At 44.3% G+C, this 12,415-nt stretch overlaps 1 protein-coding gene across 1 annotated transcript in view; it reads right to left on the bottom strand.

Annotated features, from left to right (window-relative positions):
- The window catches only part of PPP4R2 (protein phosphatase 4 regulatory subunit 2), a 63,126-nt gene extending 53,380 nt beyond the window's left edge, over positions 1–9,746 (bottom strand). The window contains exons 1-2 of the mRNA XM_012787414.3: positions 9,477–9,746; positions 8,418–8,499 (exon numbers count right to left, since the gene is read on the bottom strand). Of these exons, the coding sequence (XP_012642868.2) occupies positions 8,418–8,499; positions 9,477–9,510 (116 nt within the window). The 5' untranslated portion in view covers positions 9,511–9,746. The remainder of the gene's footprint in view (positions 1–8,417; positions 8,500–9,476) is intronic.
- Positions 9,747–12,415: the final 2,669 nt, after the last annotated feature.

The following is a 12,415-nucleotide window of genomic DNA, read 5'->3' as shown; positions in this document are numbered from 1 at the left end:
TGAAAGTGCAGGGAGAAAAAAGCAGAATCAAAATATGCATTACCAACAACACAGTAACTATTATTTATTGAGCACTTACTCTGTGCACCAAGCACTGTGCTGAATTTTCTATGTATTACCTGCCTACACTTTGGGGTACTATTATTATCCCATTTTATAAATAAGGAAACTGACTTAACAGGGATTAAACGTTTTCCTAAAAAGCGGAATTCTGAGAGGATGGCAGCAACGCTATAGTTTTTCATGTCTCTAAAACCCTACATTAGACAGAACAACTAGCAAGGAAAACCAAAAACCAACGGACAACATTTACGACAAAACTAGATGACTAGGTACTCCTACAAACTCCAAAAAAGGGGGTGAGGAAAAACTGACAATCACATGACCTGTACACAACTGGGACCTGTGCAAGAGAAAACAGAAGTCAGGTGCACCTCAAGGGCCTCGGAGTAGGAGAATCACAAAATAGCCGAAAGGTATTCACTGGAATCATGGCAGGCCAATTTCAGAACAGCAGCTGAAACTGAGATGGGTTTTATCCACTGCACAAGAAGGAGAAAGAGACAATAGAGAAGGAAACACAAAATCCACATAAAAGCAGGAGTGGAAAATAGAACCTGGAATTTCGGAACACAGGCTGCCATGTTCTTAAACACTTCACAGAAACAATGAGGGTTCAGTGTAGTTAGAAAAGCTGCTCTGGGCCACGCCCAGCACTATGGGAGGCCAAGGTGGGAGGACTGCTTGGGCCCAGAGTTCAAGGTTGCAGCGAGCTATCAGCATGCCACTGCACTCCAGTCTGGGTGACAAAGTGAGAGCCTATCTCAAAGAGAAGGACAGGATGGGAGGGGACAGGAGGAGCAAAGAAAAGCTACTCTGAACCATGCCTCCTCCTGAAAGTTGGAGAACACTAATTTCATATAAAAATGACAAATAGCAAAATATTACAGTCAAATTCAATACAAAGATATTACAAGAAAAAGAGAATAAGGATCAGAATAACATCCCTCCAGACAACAAAAGCAAGCCAGACAGACAGACTCATTCAAAAACACATCAGGCCGGGCGCTGTGGCTCACGCCTGTAATCCTAGCTCTTGGGAGGCCGAGGCGGGCGGATTGCTCAAGGTCAGGAGTTCAAAACCAGCCTGAGCAAGACCCCGTCTCTACTATAAATAGAAAGAAATTAATTGGCCAACTGATATATATATATAAAATTAGCCGGGCATGTTGGCGCATGCCTGTAGTCCCAGCTACTCGGGAGGCTGAGGCAGAAGGATCACTCGAGCCCAGGAGTTTGAGGTTGCTGTGAGCTAGGCTGACGCCATGGCACTCACTCTAGCCTGGGCAACAAAGCGAGACTCTGTCTCAAAAAAAAAAAAAAAAAAAACAACACATCAAAACTGCATCATGAGGCTGGGTGTGATGGCTCACGCCTGTAATCCCAGCACTCTGGGAGGCCAAGGTAGGAGGATGGCTTGAGGTCAGGAGTTAGAGACCAGCCTTAGCAAGAATGATACCCCATCTCCACTAAAAATAGAAAGAAATTAGCCAGAAAACTAAAATTATATAGAAAAAATTAGCCGGGCATGGTGGCGCATGCCTGTAGTCCCAGCTACTTGGGAGGCTGAGGCAGGAGGATCGCTTGAGCCCAGGAGTTGGAGGTTTCTGTGAACTAGGCTGACGCCACTGCACTTTAGCCCAGGCAACAGAGCAAGACTGTCTCGAAAATTAATTAATTAATTAGTTAATTAAAAAACTGCATCATACTGTTTAAAAATGAGCTGAAAGACATTGAGAAAAATGACACATAACAACATAAGTCAAAATTAGAGAAACTCAGAAATTAAAGTAATAGAATTCAGGGAAAAAATGAGCAATAAAAAATAGAAACTACTTCCAAAATAAAGACCAAACTAGGAAGTATACGAGAACAAATGAACAAAACACATAATGCAAAAAATGTCTCTCAAGGAAGGAAATTTTTACAAACTTAAATGGAATTAAATTAAAATTTTCTCTTTGAAAGACACTGGTAAGAGAATAAAAATACAAGTCACAAAGTGGTAGCAAGTATTTGCAAATCATGTCAGATAAAGGACTTGTATCCAGAGTATATGAAGAACTCTCAAGACCACAAGCAACCCAATCTTAAAATGGGCAAAGATGTGAACAACCGCTTTACCAAAGAAGATATACAGATGCCAAATACATGAAAAGATGCTCAACATCATCAGTCATTAGGGAAATGCAAACTAAAACCACTATGAAATACGCATCTACCAGAATGGCTAAAGAAAGACCAACCATAACAAGTGTTAGAAAACGTGGAGAAACTGAACACAATTCCCCTACTGACCACAAGTTCAAAGAATGCAAACTAATACAGCCATTCTGGAAAACACACAGTTTCTTAAAAAGTTCAACATACACCCACCATATGATCCAGCCATTCTACTCCTAGATATTTATCCAAGAAAAAAGAATGCCATGTCCTTACAAAGACTTGTACACAAATGTTCACAGCAGCTAGCAGCTTTACATTTATAATATAAAAACTGGAAATAACCCAAATGCCCATCAAAATGTAAATGTATAAGAAATTGTGGCATAGCCATACAATGAATACTACTAAGAAATAAAAAGGAATGAATTGCTGATATTTACGTGTCAATCTCAAAATAATTATGTTGAAAAAAAGAAACCAAAGAATACATAATGTATAATACCATTTATATAAAATCCCAGCACACGCAAACTAACCGATAGTGACATAAAGTTGTTTGCAGGGAGGGGAGCACACACAGGGAGGGAAGATAACCAAATGGCATGAGGTAACTTCTGGAAATAATGAATAAGTTTACGATCTTGATTGTGGTGATGGTTGGGTGAGTGTGTCAAAACTTAGCAACCTGCACATTTTTAATAAATGTAGTGTATTTCATGTCAATTATACCTCGATAATGCTGCTTTAAAAAATGTAACAAAAAAAGAATTCCAGATAAAATGACAAGTGTTGAAGATATGCAAAGAAGATACAATATAGAAACACAAGGACTCCCTAAAAAAGGAAACCAAGAGAATTCAAGAGTTTCCTAATAATGTTCTTAAATTTTTTGAAAAATATGAAAACACTTATCAAAAGAATACACCATATGCCTGAGTATATTGACCCCAAATGCCCAAAACTAATTTTTAAAATCTAGAAAAGTTGCCAGGCATGGTGGCTCATGCTTGAAACCCCAGCATTTTGGGAGGCCAAGACAGGAAGATCACCAGAGGCCAGGAGTTCAAGATTAGTCTGGGCAACATAGCAAGACCTCATTTCTACAAAAAAATAAAAAGATTAGCATGGTGTTACATGCCCATAGTCCCAGCTACTCAGGAAGCTGAGGCAGGAGGATCACTTGGGCCCAGGAGTTCAAGGTTATAGTTAGCTATGATCACGCCATTGTGCTCCCGCCTGGGTGACAGAGCAAGCCTCCAGCAAACAAAAAAAAAAAAAAAGAAATAATCACAAATCCTTGACTCCACTACTTACGATTAAAAAAAAAGGGGAGCGGGGGAATAGTTTACTAAAGTCACTGTGCTTAAAAGAAAAAATCTTTTAAGAAGCTAGGCAAAAAGAGTGGGTGGTTTATAAGGTTAAAAAAATTATCAGATTTTAACAGTTAACACTTTAATTGGGAGTAAACAATAGAATAACAGACTTAAGATACATAAGGATAGAAAATGTGAACCAAAGATTTTATTTCCAGTCAAACTGACCTTCAAGAGTAAGGACACAGACAACAAAGAAGACATATATACATACAAGAGCTCAGGAAATACTGGTCCCATGAGTGCTGCCTCAAGAAACTAGACAATGAGCTTTGGACAACCAAATAGACTAGAAACAATGACTAAGAACTGGTGGTAAGCATTAGATATATAGCTACTATAAAACTAAATTACCGTTAAAAGGAACAATTATGTAATAGCAATATGCTCAGATAATGTAGATACAACTTTTTTTAAATGGGGGCTACAGACTGGGAGAGCAACTGTACAAAAAATTAACATTCTTAGTAATTATACTGGTGGCAATAATACCAGTATTATCATTCTTCAACTTTCTAATGAGCAATGTTACATATAGTCAGGAACTAATTATGGGATATCCTAACTCTATCAGCCTGTGTCCCTGAGAACCAGGATTTGTGGTATGGAAGAAGTTAATAAAAATTCTATAGTACTGAGGTCCTTTCCAAGTCTGTTTGGACAACTGCTGTCTTCAAACTGGCCTTTCTGTCTCCAGGCTTGAATTCTAACTTTTTGCTTAAAGGATTATACGTTATTCACTTTGTATCTCCTGTAGTATCCAAAATAGGCTTCCAATAAATGTTTAGTCGGCCGGGCGCGGTGGCTCACGCCTGTAATCCTAGCACTCTGGGAGGCCAAGGCAGGCAGATAGCTCGAGGTCAGGAGTTAGAAACCAGCGGGAGCAAGAGTGAGACCCCGTCTCTACTATAAATAGAAAGAAATTAATTGGCCAACTAAGATATAGAGAGAGAAAAATTAGCCGGGCATGGTGGCACATGCCTGTAGTCCCAGCTACTCAGGAGGCTGAGGCAGGAGGATCACTTAAGCCCAGGAGTTTGAGGTTGCTGTGAGCTAGGCTGACGCCACGGCACTCACTCTAGCCCGGGCAACAATGCGAGACTCTGTCTCAAAAAAAAAATGAAAGAAAAAAAGAAAAAATAAATGTTTAGTCAATGAATGAATGACTGGGAGTAAAAAACAGGAAAAAGATCATACATGTGTGGAAGTTCTTTTATATATCTGTACTATACTTCAATTCACTTAATCTTTACAAAACTCTTGGTGGTTGTTGCATATACAAGATTTATTAATATGTGCATGTTCTTCCCTTCCCCCTCCTCTAATCGGTTCTCTAGAGAGAATTGTGTCAAGTTTAGTTTCTTCCCTCTCTTCCACGTCTAAGAAGAATTTTTACCCTCTGGTTCCTAGGTTCTTGTTACTCAGGATTAAAGACAATGGAGAGGCTGCATAAATCCAGGCTGAGGGAAGCTTAGTAGGATTTTTGCTGGCAGGATCTCCTTTGTTATGAAGAACTCAAGTTTAGGGCAAATTGGAGAGAACACAAAATAAAATGTAAAAAAAAAAAAAAACCAACCAAACAAACCCTGTAAGTCCTGATTCTAACTTGCAAGCCTCAGTATTTTACCTAGCTCATTAATAATAAGAATCTCTAGAACCTGGATTGTAGACTATAAACACAGTTTCCCACTAAAAGGCGGCAGCTCTTCTTCAGAAATGGCTGATCCCAGGTCTGGGGCAGGAAATGAGCTTACCACATTCATACCAGAGAACAAGGATGCTATCAAAGACTCCTAGGGTTGGCTGGGCATGGTGGCTCACACATGCAATCCTAGCACTTGAGGCCAAGAGTTCAAGACCAGTCTGAGCAAGAGCTAGACCTCGTCTCTACAAAAAAACAGAAAAATTAGATGGGCGTGGTAGCACAGGCCTATAATCCAGCTACTGGGTAGGCTGAGGCAGGTGGACAGCTTCAGCCCAGGAATTTGAGGTTGCAGTGAGCTATGATGAAACCACTGCACTCTATCCTAGGCAACAGAGTGAGACTTTGTCTCAAAAAAAAAAAAAAAAGACTCCTATGGTCTTGTCAAAAGACACTGGCCAAATGAGAGACACTCTGACCATCAAAAAGGATAATAATTGCAACTCAAACCCATCAAACATTTAAATTCATGATTGAAACCCACCTCACAGTCCTGTTTATTCAACACACACTATATATTTAGCATTATGTTTGGAACTTCAGAAAAAAGTAATCTTTTAAAGATTAAAAACAACTTACCTAAGTGGCTAGAAACAATTCAAAGATTAGTTATATACTTACACAGTAACCCTCTAACAATTTAATACACCATGTCTTGGCATCCTTCCTAACTTCCTACATCAGATGTTTTCAGGTAATTTTAATAGACCAGGAAGAAAAACCATTCCAAAGCTCTTTTATTTTCCTACATCCTCTCTTCAGTAAAAGCCTACACTTACAATTCTAAACTTCTCTAAAGCTAAAAATGCAAGTGTCAAATCAATTGTTTTCTGACAAGAAAAACAGCCTCAACTATCACTATTTTCATCCATGAGGTTTCACACACTTCTGTTAATGCTTTCTTGCTATACTGCATCAGTGAAAATAAAAATAAAGATGGAATTTTTATTTTAAGCAACCCATCCACCCTAAAACATCAGAGATCTGAAGTGCTATTTTTTACATTTTCATTCTCTTGTTACAATCTTACAAACTGCAAATGTCAGTATCAAAAGTTAAGGTAGGCCAGGAGCCGAGGCTCTCGCCTGCCTGTAATCCTAGCACTCTGGGAGGCCTAGGCGGGTGGATTGCTCAAGGTCAGGAGTTCAAAACCAGCCTGAGCAAGAGCGAGACCCCGTCTCTACTATAAATAAAAAGAAATTAACTGGCCAACTAATATATATAGAAAAAAATTAGCCAGGCATGGTGGCGCACACCTGTAGTCCCAGCTACTCAGGAGGCTGAGGCAGGAGAATCATTTGAGCCTAAGAGTTTGAGGTTGCTGTGAGCTAGGCTGACGCCACGGCACTTCAGCCAGGGCAACAAAGCAAGAATCTTCCCCACCCACAAAAAGTTAAAGTATGTCCACATTGATAAAAAGAAATCAAAGGCTAAAGCTAAATGTAAAAACACCAGCTGTTTGAATAATAAAAGAAGGAAAATATTTTCCTAACTCCTTTAAACATAAGAATAAAGAATCTACGAACACCAATCACTTCAATACAGAATACTCTAGTAAATACACAAACACCTAATACACAGTGGAGGTGGGGGAATTTAAATCCTCTATCAGGACAAAAACCTGTCCAAAAAAATCAGATAATTTCCCCGGCCACTTGGTGTTCCAGTAAGACAGGATATTAAAAAGCTATCTTTTAAAAACTTTCCAACTATTTATACATCTATAGGCAATGTATTTTATCAAAAAGGAAGCCAGTGTGTACAGACCTGATAAACTGAATAAGAGGTTTTAAGTTATTTATCTCCAAATAGTTTGATATAATCTTGTATATCAAAAAAACTTCTGAAAGTAAAATGCTTTTCATCGTAGAGGGATATATTCGGACCAACAATTGATTCAAGAGGAATAGTGGCAATCTAAGCATTTATGTTTTAGGATGAATTTATTTTTGAAAGAAGGCATCTAGTCATTTTTAGGCTTATCTATATAAATACAAATTAACTGTTCTGCATTCATTTTCTTAAATCAAAATGTTCTTCAAGACACTATAATTCAGATGTAAAAATGACTTTTACTCCTCTAGAGACTACCATTTTTAAAATGTAATAAATAGAAATATAAGATTGAACACATCGCAGTCATGGTAAGTTGACACTAAGGAGGTTCAGCTTGTCTACGTGACTGTTAACTCAAGGATTGGGGCAGCAGCAGTTTTTTTTTTCTTTCTAAAATTAGGCTAGTTTTTAGAAGAACAGACTACAACCATAAGCAAAATCTTAAGAGAAAGGAACACTTGCTAATACAACCAGAGAAATTATACATCATTTAGTGAAGGTTACACTCTTACTAAACAGAGAACCCACTTGTTAACACTGCACACAAAGAAACCTTTCCTCTTTCTGCACCCCAATCCCCACCCAAAGAAAAGACTACAAAGTAATCAGAGATGCACCGTCCTCTACAAATTAACTCAAGAGTGTGAAAACAACTACCAAAAATTCAAAATAACAATGAACTGGGATGTTCCTTTCAAAAAACTTACACTCATCTTACAGCATAAATTTCAGGTTCAGAACATTTGGAAACAAGCCTAATAAAATGCTGGGCATACGAAACAACTTAGCTATCCTAGAAAGTTTACAGGACAGTCAAAACTGTAGCATCTGGAATGTGTCAGATGATCACCCTGAGTCCCCAAGAAAATACACAGAAGTGACACTTCAAATACCCACATATATAAATATGACAACAAAAGGCTGGGTACAGGACAATATGAGAAAATACCACCACCAAGACTCTGAAACAGAATCAAAGCCACAAAATCCTGGGAATAAGCCCATTTGTTATGGCCAAAAAAGGGTCATCCTTCCTTTCCCCGGTTCTTTCAGACTAATGAGCTCCCTAAGTGTGCCAAGCACAGATATAAAGAAAACTTTAACATAAACAAGTTTAAATTCATTACAGAGAATGCACAGAGTATACAAGAAAGTACATACACTTAGTACACTCTTTAAATGACCACGACTTCTACAATTAGGCAGATGCATTATTTAATTCTCCCAACATAACACTTTTCCCCATTCCTAATAGCACTGAATGCATGTTTTCAACTCACATTGTTTCTCCAGTCTTGGCTACATGACAAAGAAACTGGTCCAGGACAGGACAGACTTCCTTTTTCCCCCTCTTCTCAAAATCTAGATAAAGAAAGAGAGAAATGTTATCGGTATCTCTCAAATGCCCTCTAAAAAAACGAACTTTCCTCCCAGTCCTTCCCCGTATTAAGCAGCAATTTTTTTAAAAAATCAGCCTCTCAACGACATAAATGCCCACCCAGACCCTTTCCCAGTCCCACTTCCAACACACCACCCTCGTCACATACTAACAAGAACCCTCCTGGAGGGGGCACCCCACCTCTCCGCGAAACCACCCTTAACCCAGGGCTTCTCAAAGAGTGGCCGAAGGGAACACTAGCAACACATTCATCTGGGAATCCAGTTGAAATTAAAAAAACAAACAAACAAACAAAAAAAAAACACCCCAGGCCCTGACCCCCACAGACTGTTTCATCTAAGGGAAGCCCATAAATCCGTCTCCCTGAGAAGCACCGGCTGCCCCGAGCGGCCGTCCCCCGAACCACCAAAGCCCTCGAGACGCCGCCGCAAGTCAGGCCAAGTTTGGGAACCGGCGCTCTCACGCCTGTTGCTCGCCAGGGGCGCGACCGCGGACCGCGCCGGGAACCCCCTCGGCGCGAGGGCGCGCGGAGGAGGGCTTGGGTGGGGGGTGGCGGGTGTAGAGGGGCCCCCCCAGGACAACTTGGGGGTCGCTCGGCCACCCCCGCCACCCCCTCACGGCGGGCGGCACCCGACCCCGGCGAGCGGGGGCTGGGGGGCGCCGACCCCGCGGGGGGGGGGGAGGGGCGGGCGGGCGGCGGCGTGGCCCCGCGGGAGCGCCCGCGCCCCTCCCCCAGCCCCGACGCCGCGGCCCACACAAAGCCCGGCGCGGGCGGGCGGGCGGCGCTGCCCACGGGGCTCCCCGCCCCCGGGAGGCGGGAGGGGGATGGGCCGGCGAGCGCGCCCCCCGCCGCCCCGCGCTCCGCCCCGGCCCCCGGCGACGCGGGCCCGGGGCCGAGGGGGGCGGGGGGCGCGGGGCGCGGGGACGGCGGCCACCCCACCTTTCAGCGCCTCCTGCAGCCTCTCGACGTCCATGGCTTCCCGGGGCCGCTCGCAGCCTCCGCCGCCCTCCGCGCGCCTCCCGGGCACCGGGGCGCCGCCCCCCGCCCCCCCGACGCCCTCGCCTCCCTCGCACACACGCCGGCACGCAGGCGGCGGGGGGCCCCGAAGGGAGCCGGGGGAAGCGAGCGACAGAGCGAGACCGGCGGAGCGAGCACCTCCCCGAGCCGCTACCACCAGCCCTCCAACATGGCGCCCGGCACGTCACGCCGCGCACGCTCCCCGCCGCCGTGCGCGCGCCCGCCGGCCGTGCGCGCGCGCGAGAGCGAGCGAGCGAGAGAGAGAGAGACACACACGGCCCGGAGCCCGAGCGCGCGTGCGCGGCGGCGGCGGCGGCGCGTGCGGCCCGGCCCGGCCGGGAGCGAGCCGGGGGCGTGGGCGCGGCCGCCTCGGCGCCTCGCTCGGACTCTGACCCCGGGGCCGGCGTGGCCTGGGGGTGAAGACGGAAGGGTAGAGGCCGGGGGGTTACCGGCAGACGCCCTGGCTTTGAGTCCCTGCCACTTGCTCGCTGTGTGACCTTGAGCTACTCACTTGGCCTCTCTGAGCCTCGTTTCCCCTCGGTGTGCAGTGAGGGCGCCGGGGCCCGGTCCCTGCACTCTGCCGTCGTGAGAACTGACCGAGCGTGCACGCAGCGCGTGCAGGGTTTGCACAAATCTGTGCCACCCAGCACTGACTGGTCCCCGGCCCCCCAGGAAGGGAAGCAATGCGTGCATGCAGCAAAGTAGGTAAGAGCTCCATTTTTGCACGCAGCAGGGTTCAAACCCCAACTCTACTGCTCGCTCCCTGGGTCACCCTGGACTAGTCCCCCGAACTGGAGCCTCAGTTTTCTTATTCGTAAAATGGGGATTGGAAAAACAGCCCTGAGGACTGGGTGCAGTGGCGACCTGCGAACCGTCTAGCACAGAGCCTGCAACTCATCTCACTCGATTGAGGAGGCTGCTGTTAATAAAGACAATAAAATAAAATAAAATAAACAATAAAAGCAATAAAGCCATCGCGATCATTATTGCATAAGCGCCCAGGAAGCAGGAAAGGGCGGGCATCTCGAAAGTCATCTTCAGCCCTGACATTTTGCAAATGAGAAAGAAAGCTGGGGCATGGAAAGCCAGTCTGGCAAGACAACGCTAGAACCCAGAACCCAACGCACCTGGCCCCCAGTCACTAGGTGGACAACCTTATACTCCAGCCTGTGAGCTTTTAAAAGAAAACTCTCTTTCTGTAAGAGTTGCTCTGTGCAATACAGTTGCCACTGGCCATGCATGGGGATTGAAATTTAAATTAACTGAAATGTGCTGTAATCCTAGCAATCTGGGAGGCCGAGGCGGGAGGATCGCTGGAGGTCAGGAGTTCTAGACCAGCCTGAGCAAGAGCCAGACCTCACCTCCACTAAAAATAGAAAAAATCAGCCAGGCAACTAAAAATAGAAACAAAAAATTAATGGGGTGTGGTGGTGTGCACCTGTAGTCCCAGCTGCTGGGGAGGCTGAGGCAGGAGGATCGCCTGAGCCCAGGAGTTTGAGGTTGCTGTGAGCGAGGCTAATGTCACGGCACTCTAGCCTAGGCAACAGAGCCAGACTATCTCAAGATAGATAGAAGGATAGAAGGATGGATAGATAGATAGATAGACAGACAGATAGATAGATAGAAGGATAGATAGACAGACAGACAGATAGATAGATAGACAGATAGATAGATAGACAGATAGATAGATAGACAGATAGATAGATAGCCAGACTCTATCTCAAGATAGATAGAAGGATGGATGGATAGATAGATAGATAGATAGATAGATAGATAGATAGATAGATAGATAGATAGATGGATAGATAGAATTTAAAATCCAGTTCCTGAGCTCTTTAATCAAATCCAGTTATTCAGTCACCCCAGCCACATTTCAAGTGCTCAACAGCCACATGTGGCTGGTGGCTTCTGTATGGTACAATGCAGATAAAGAAAATTCCCTAGATTTCAGTTTCTTGAGCAAAAAGAAAAAAAAAGAAAAAAAAAAAAGAAAATTCCCTTGACCCAGTAAGTTCTGTTGGAACTTTCTGTCAGACAACACATGATGCCAATTTCTAACACTTTGCTTTGTCTCTTTCACCACTCTCAGCTCGTCAGACTGAATTCCTTATCGCTTTCACACCTGGTCAAGGCTTGCACCTGTGGTTTTTGTTTTCTTTTTTTTTTTTTTTTTTTTTTTTTTTTGAGACAGAGTCACACTTTGTTGCCGAGGCTAGAGTGAGTGCCGTGGCGTCAGCCTCGCTCACAGCAACCTCAAACTCCTGGGCTCAAGGGATCCTCCTGCCTCAGCCTCCCGAGTAGCTGGGACTACAGGCATGCACCACCATGCCTGGCTAATTTTTTCTATATATATTAGTTGGCCAATTAATTTCTTTCTATTTATAGTAGAGACGGGGGTCTCGCTCTTGCTCAGGCTGGTTTCGAACTCCTGACCTTGAGCAATCCTCCCACCTCGGCCTCCCAGAGTGCCGGGATGACAGGCGTGAGCCAGCGCGCCCGGCCAATCTGTGGTTTTTCTGTTTGAAATCTCCTCTCCAATTCACTTCACTACCTTCCTCTCCTAATTCAGGTCTCAGCTTAAACATCACTTCCGCTGGGATGTTTTCCACGATTCCCTTAGGCTGTCTTTGCTGCGTGCGTTTTGTTTCTTATTACAGATCGTATCCACTGTTTGGAAGTTGAGACTGCAAGGGGAGAAGAGGCAAGAGATGAGGCTAAAGAATTACTTCCTTTCATTCATTTCTTCCTTGGAATCGTTCCCTGGCCAGTGGCGTATCCCAATGCCTGCTATCACTGGCGCTTCCCATTCATGCTAATTCCCTTGAAAGGAAACAGAATATGAACATGGCAGCCAGCCTCCA

The sequence above is a fragment of the Microcebus murinus genome, chromosome 28 (genome assembly GCF_040939455.1).
Source record: "Microcebus murinus isolate Inina chromosome 28, M.murinus_Inina_mat1.0, whole genome shotgun sequence".
NCBI lineage: Eukaryota > Metazoa > Chordata > Mammalia > Primates > Cheirogaleidae > Microcebus > Microcebus murinus.
This window is presented reverse-complemented; position numbering and strand designations above follow the sequence as displayed.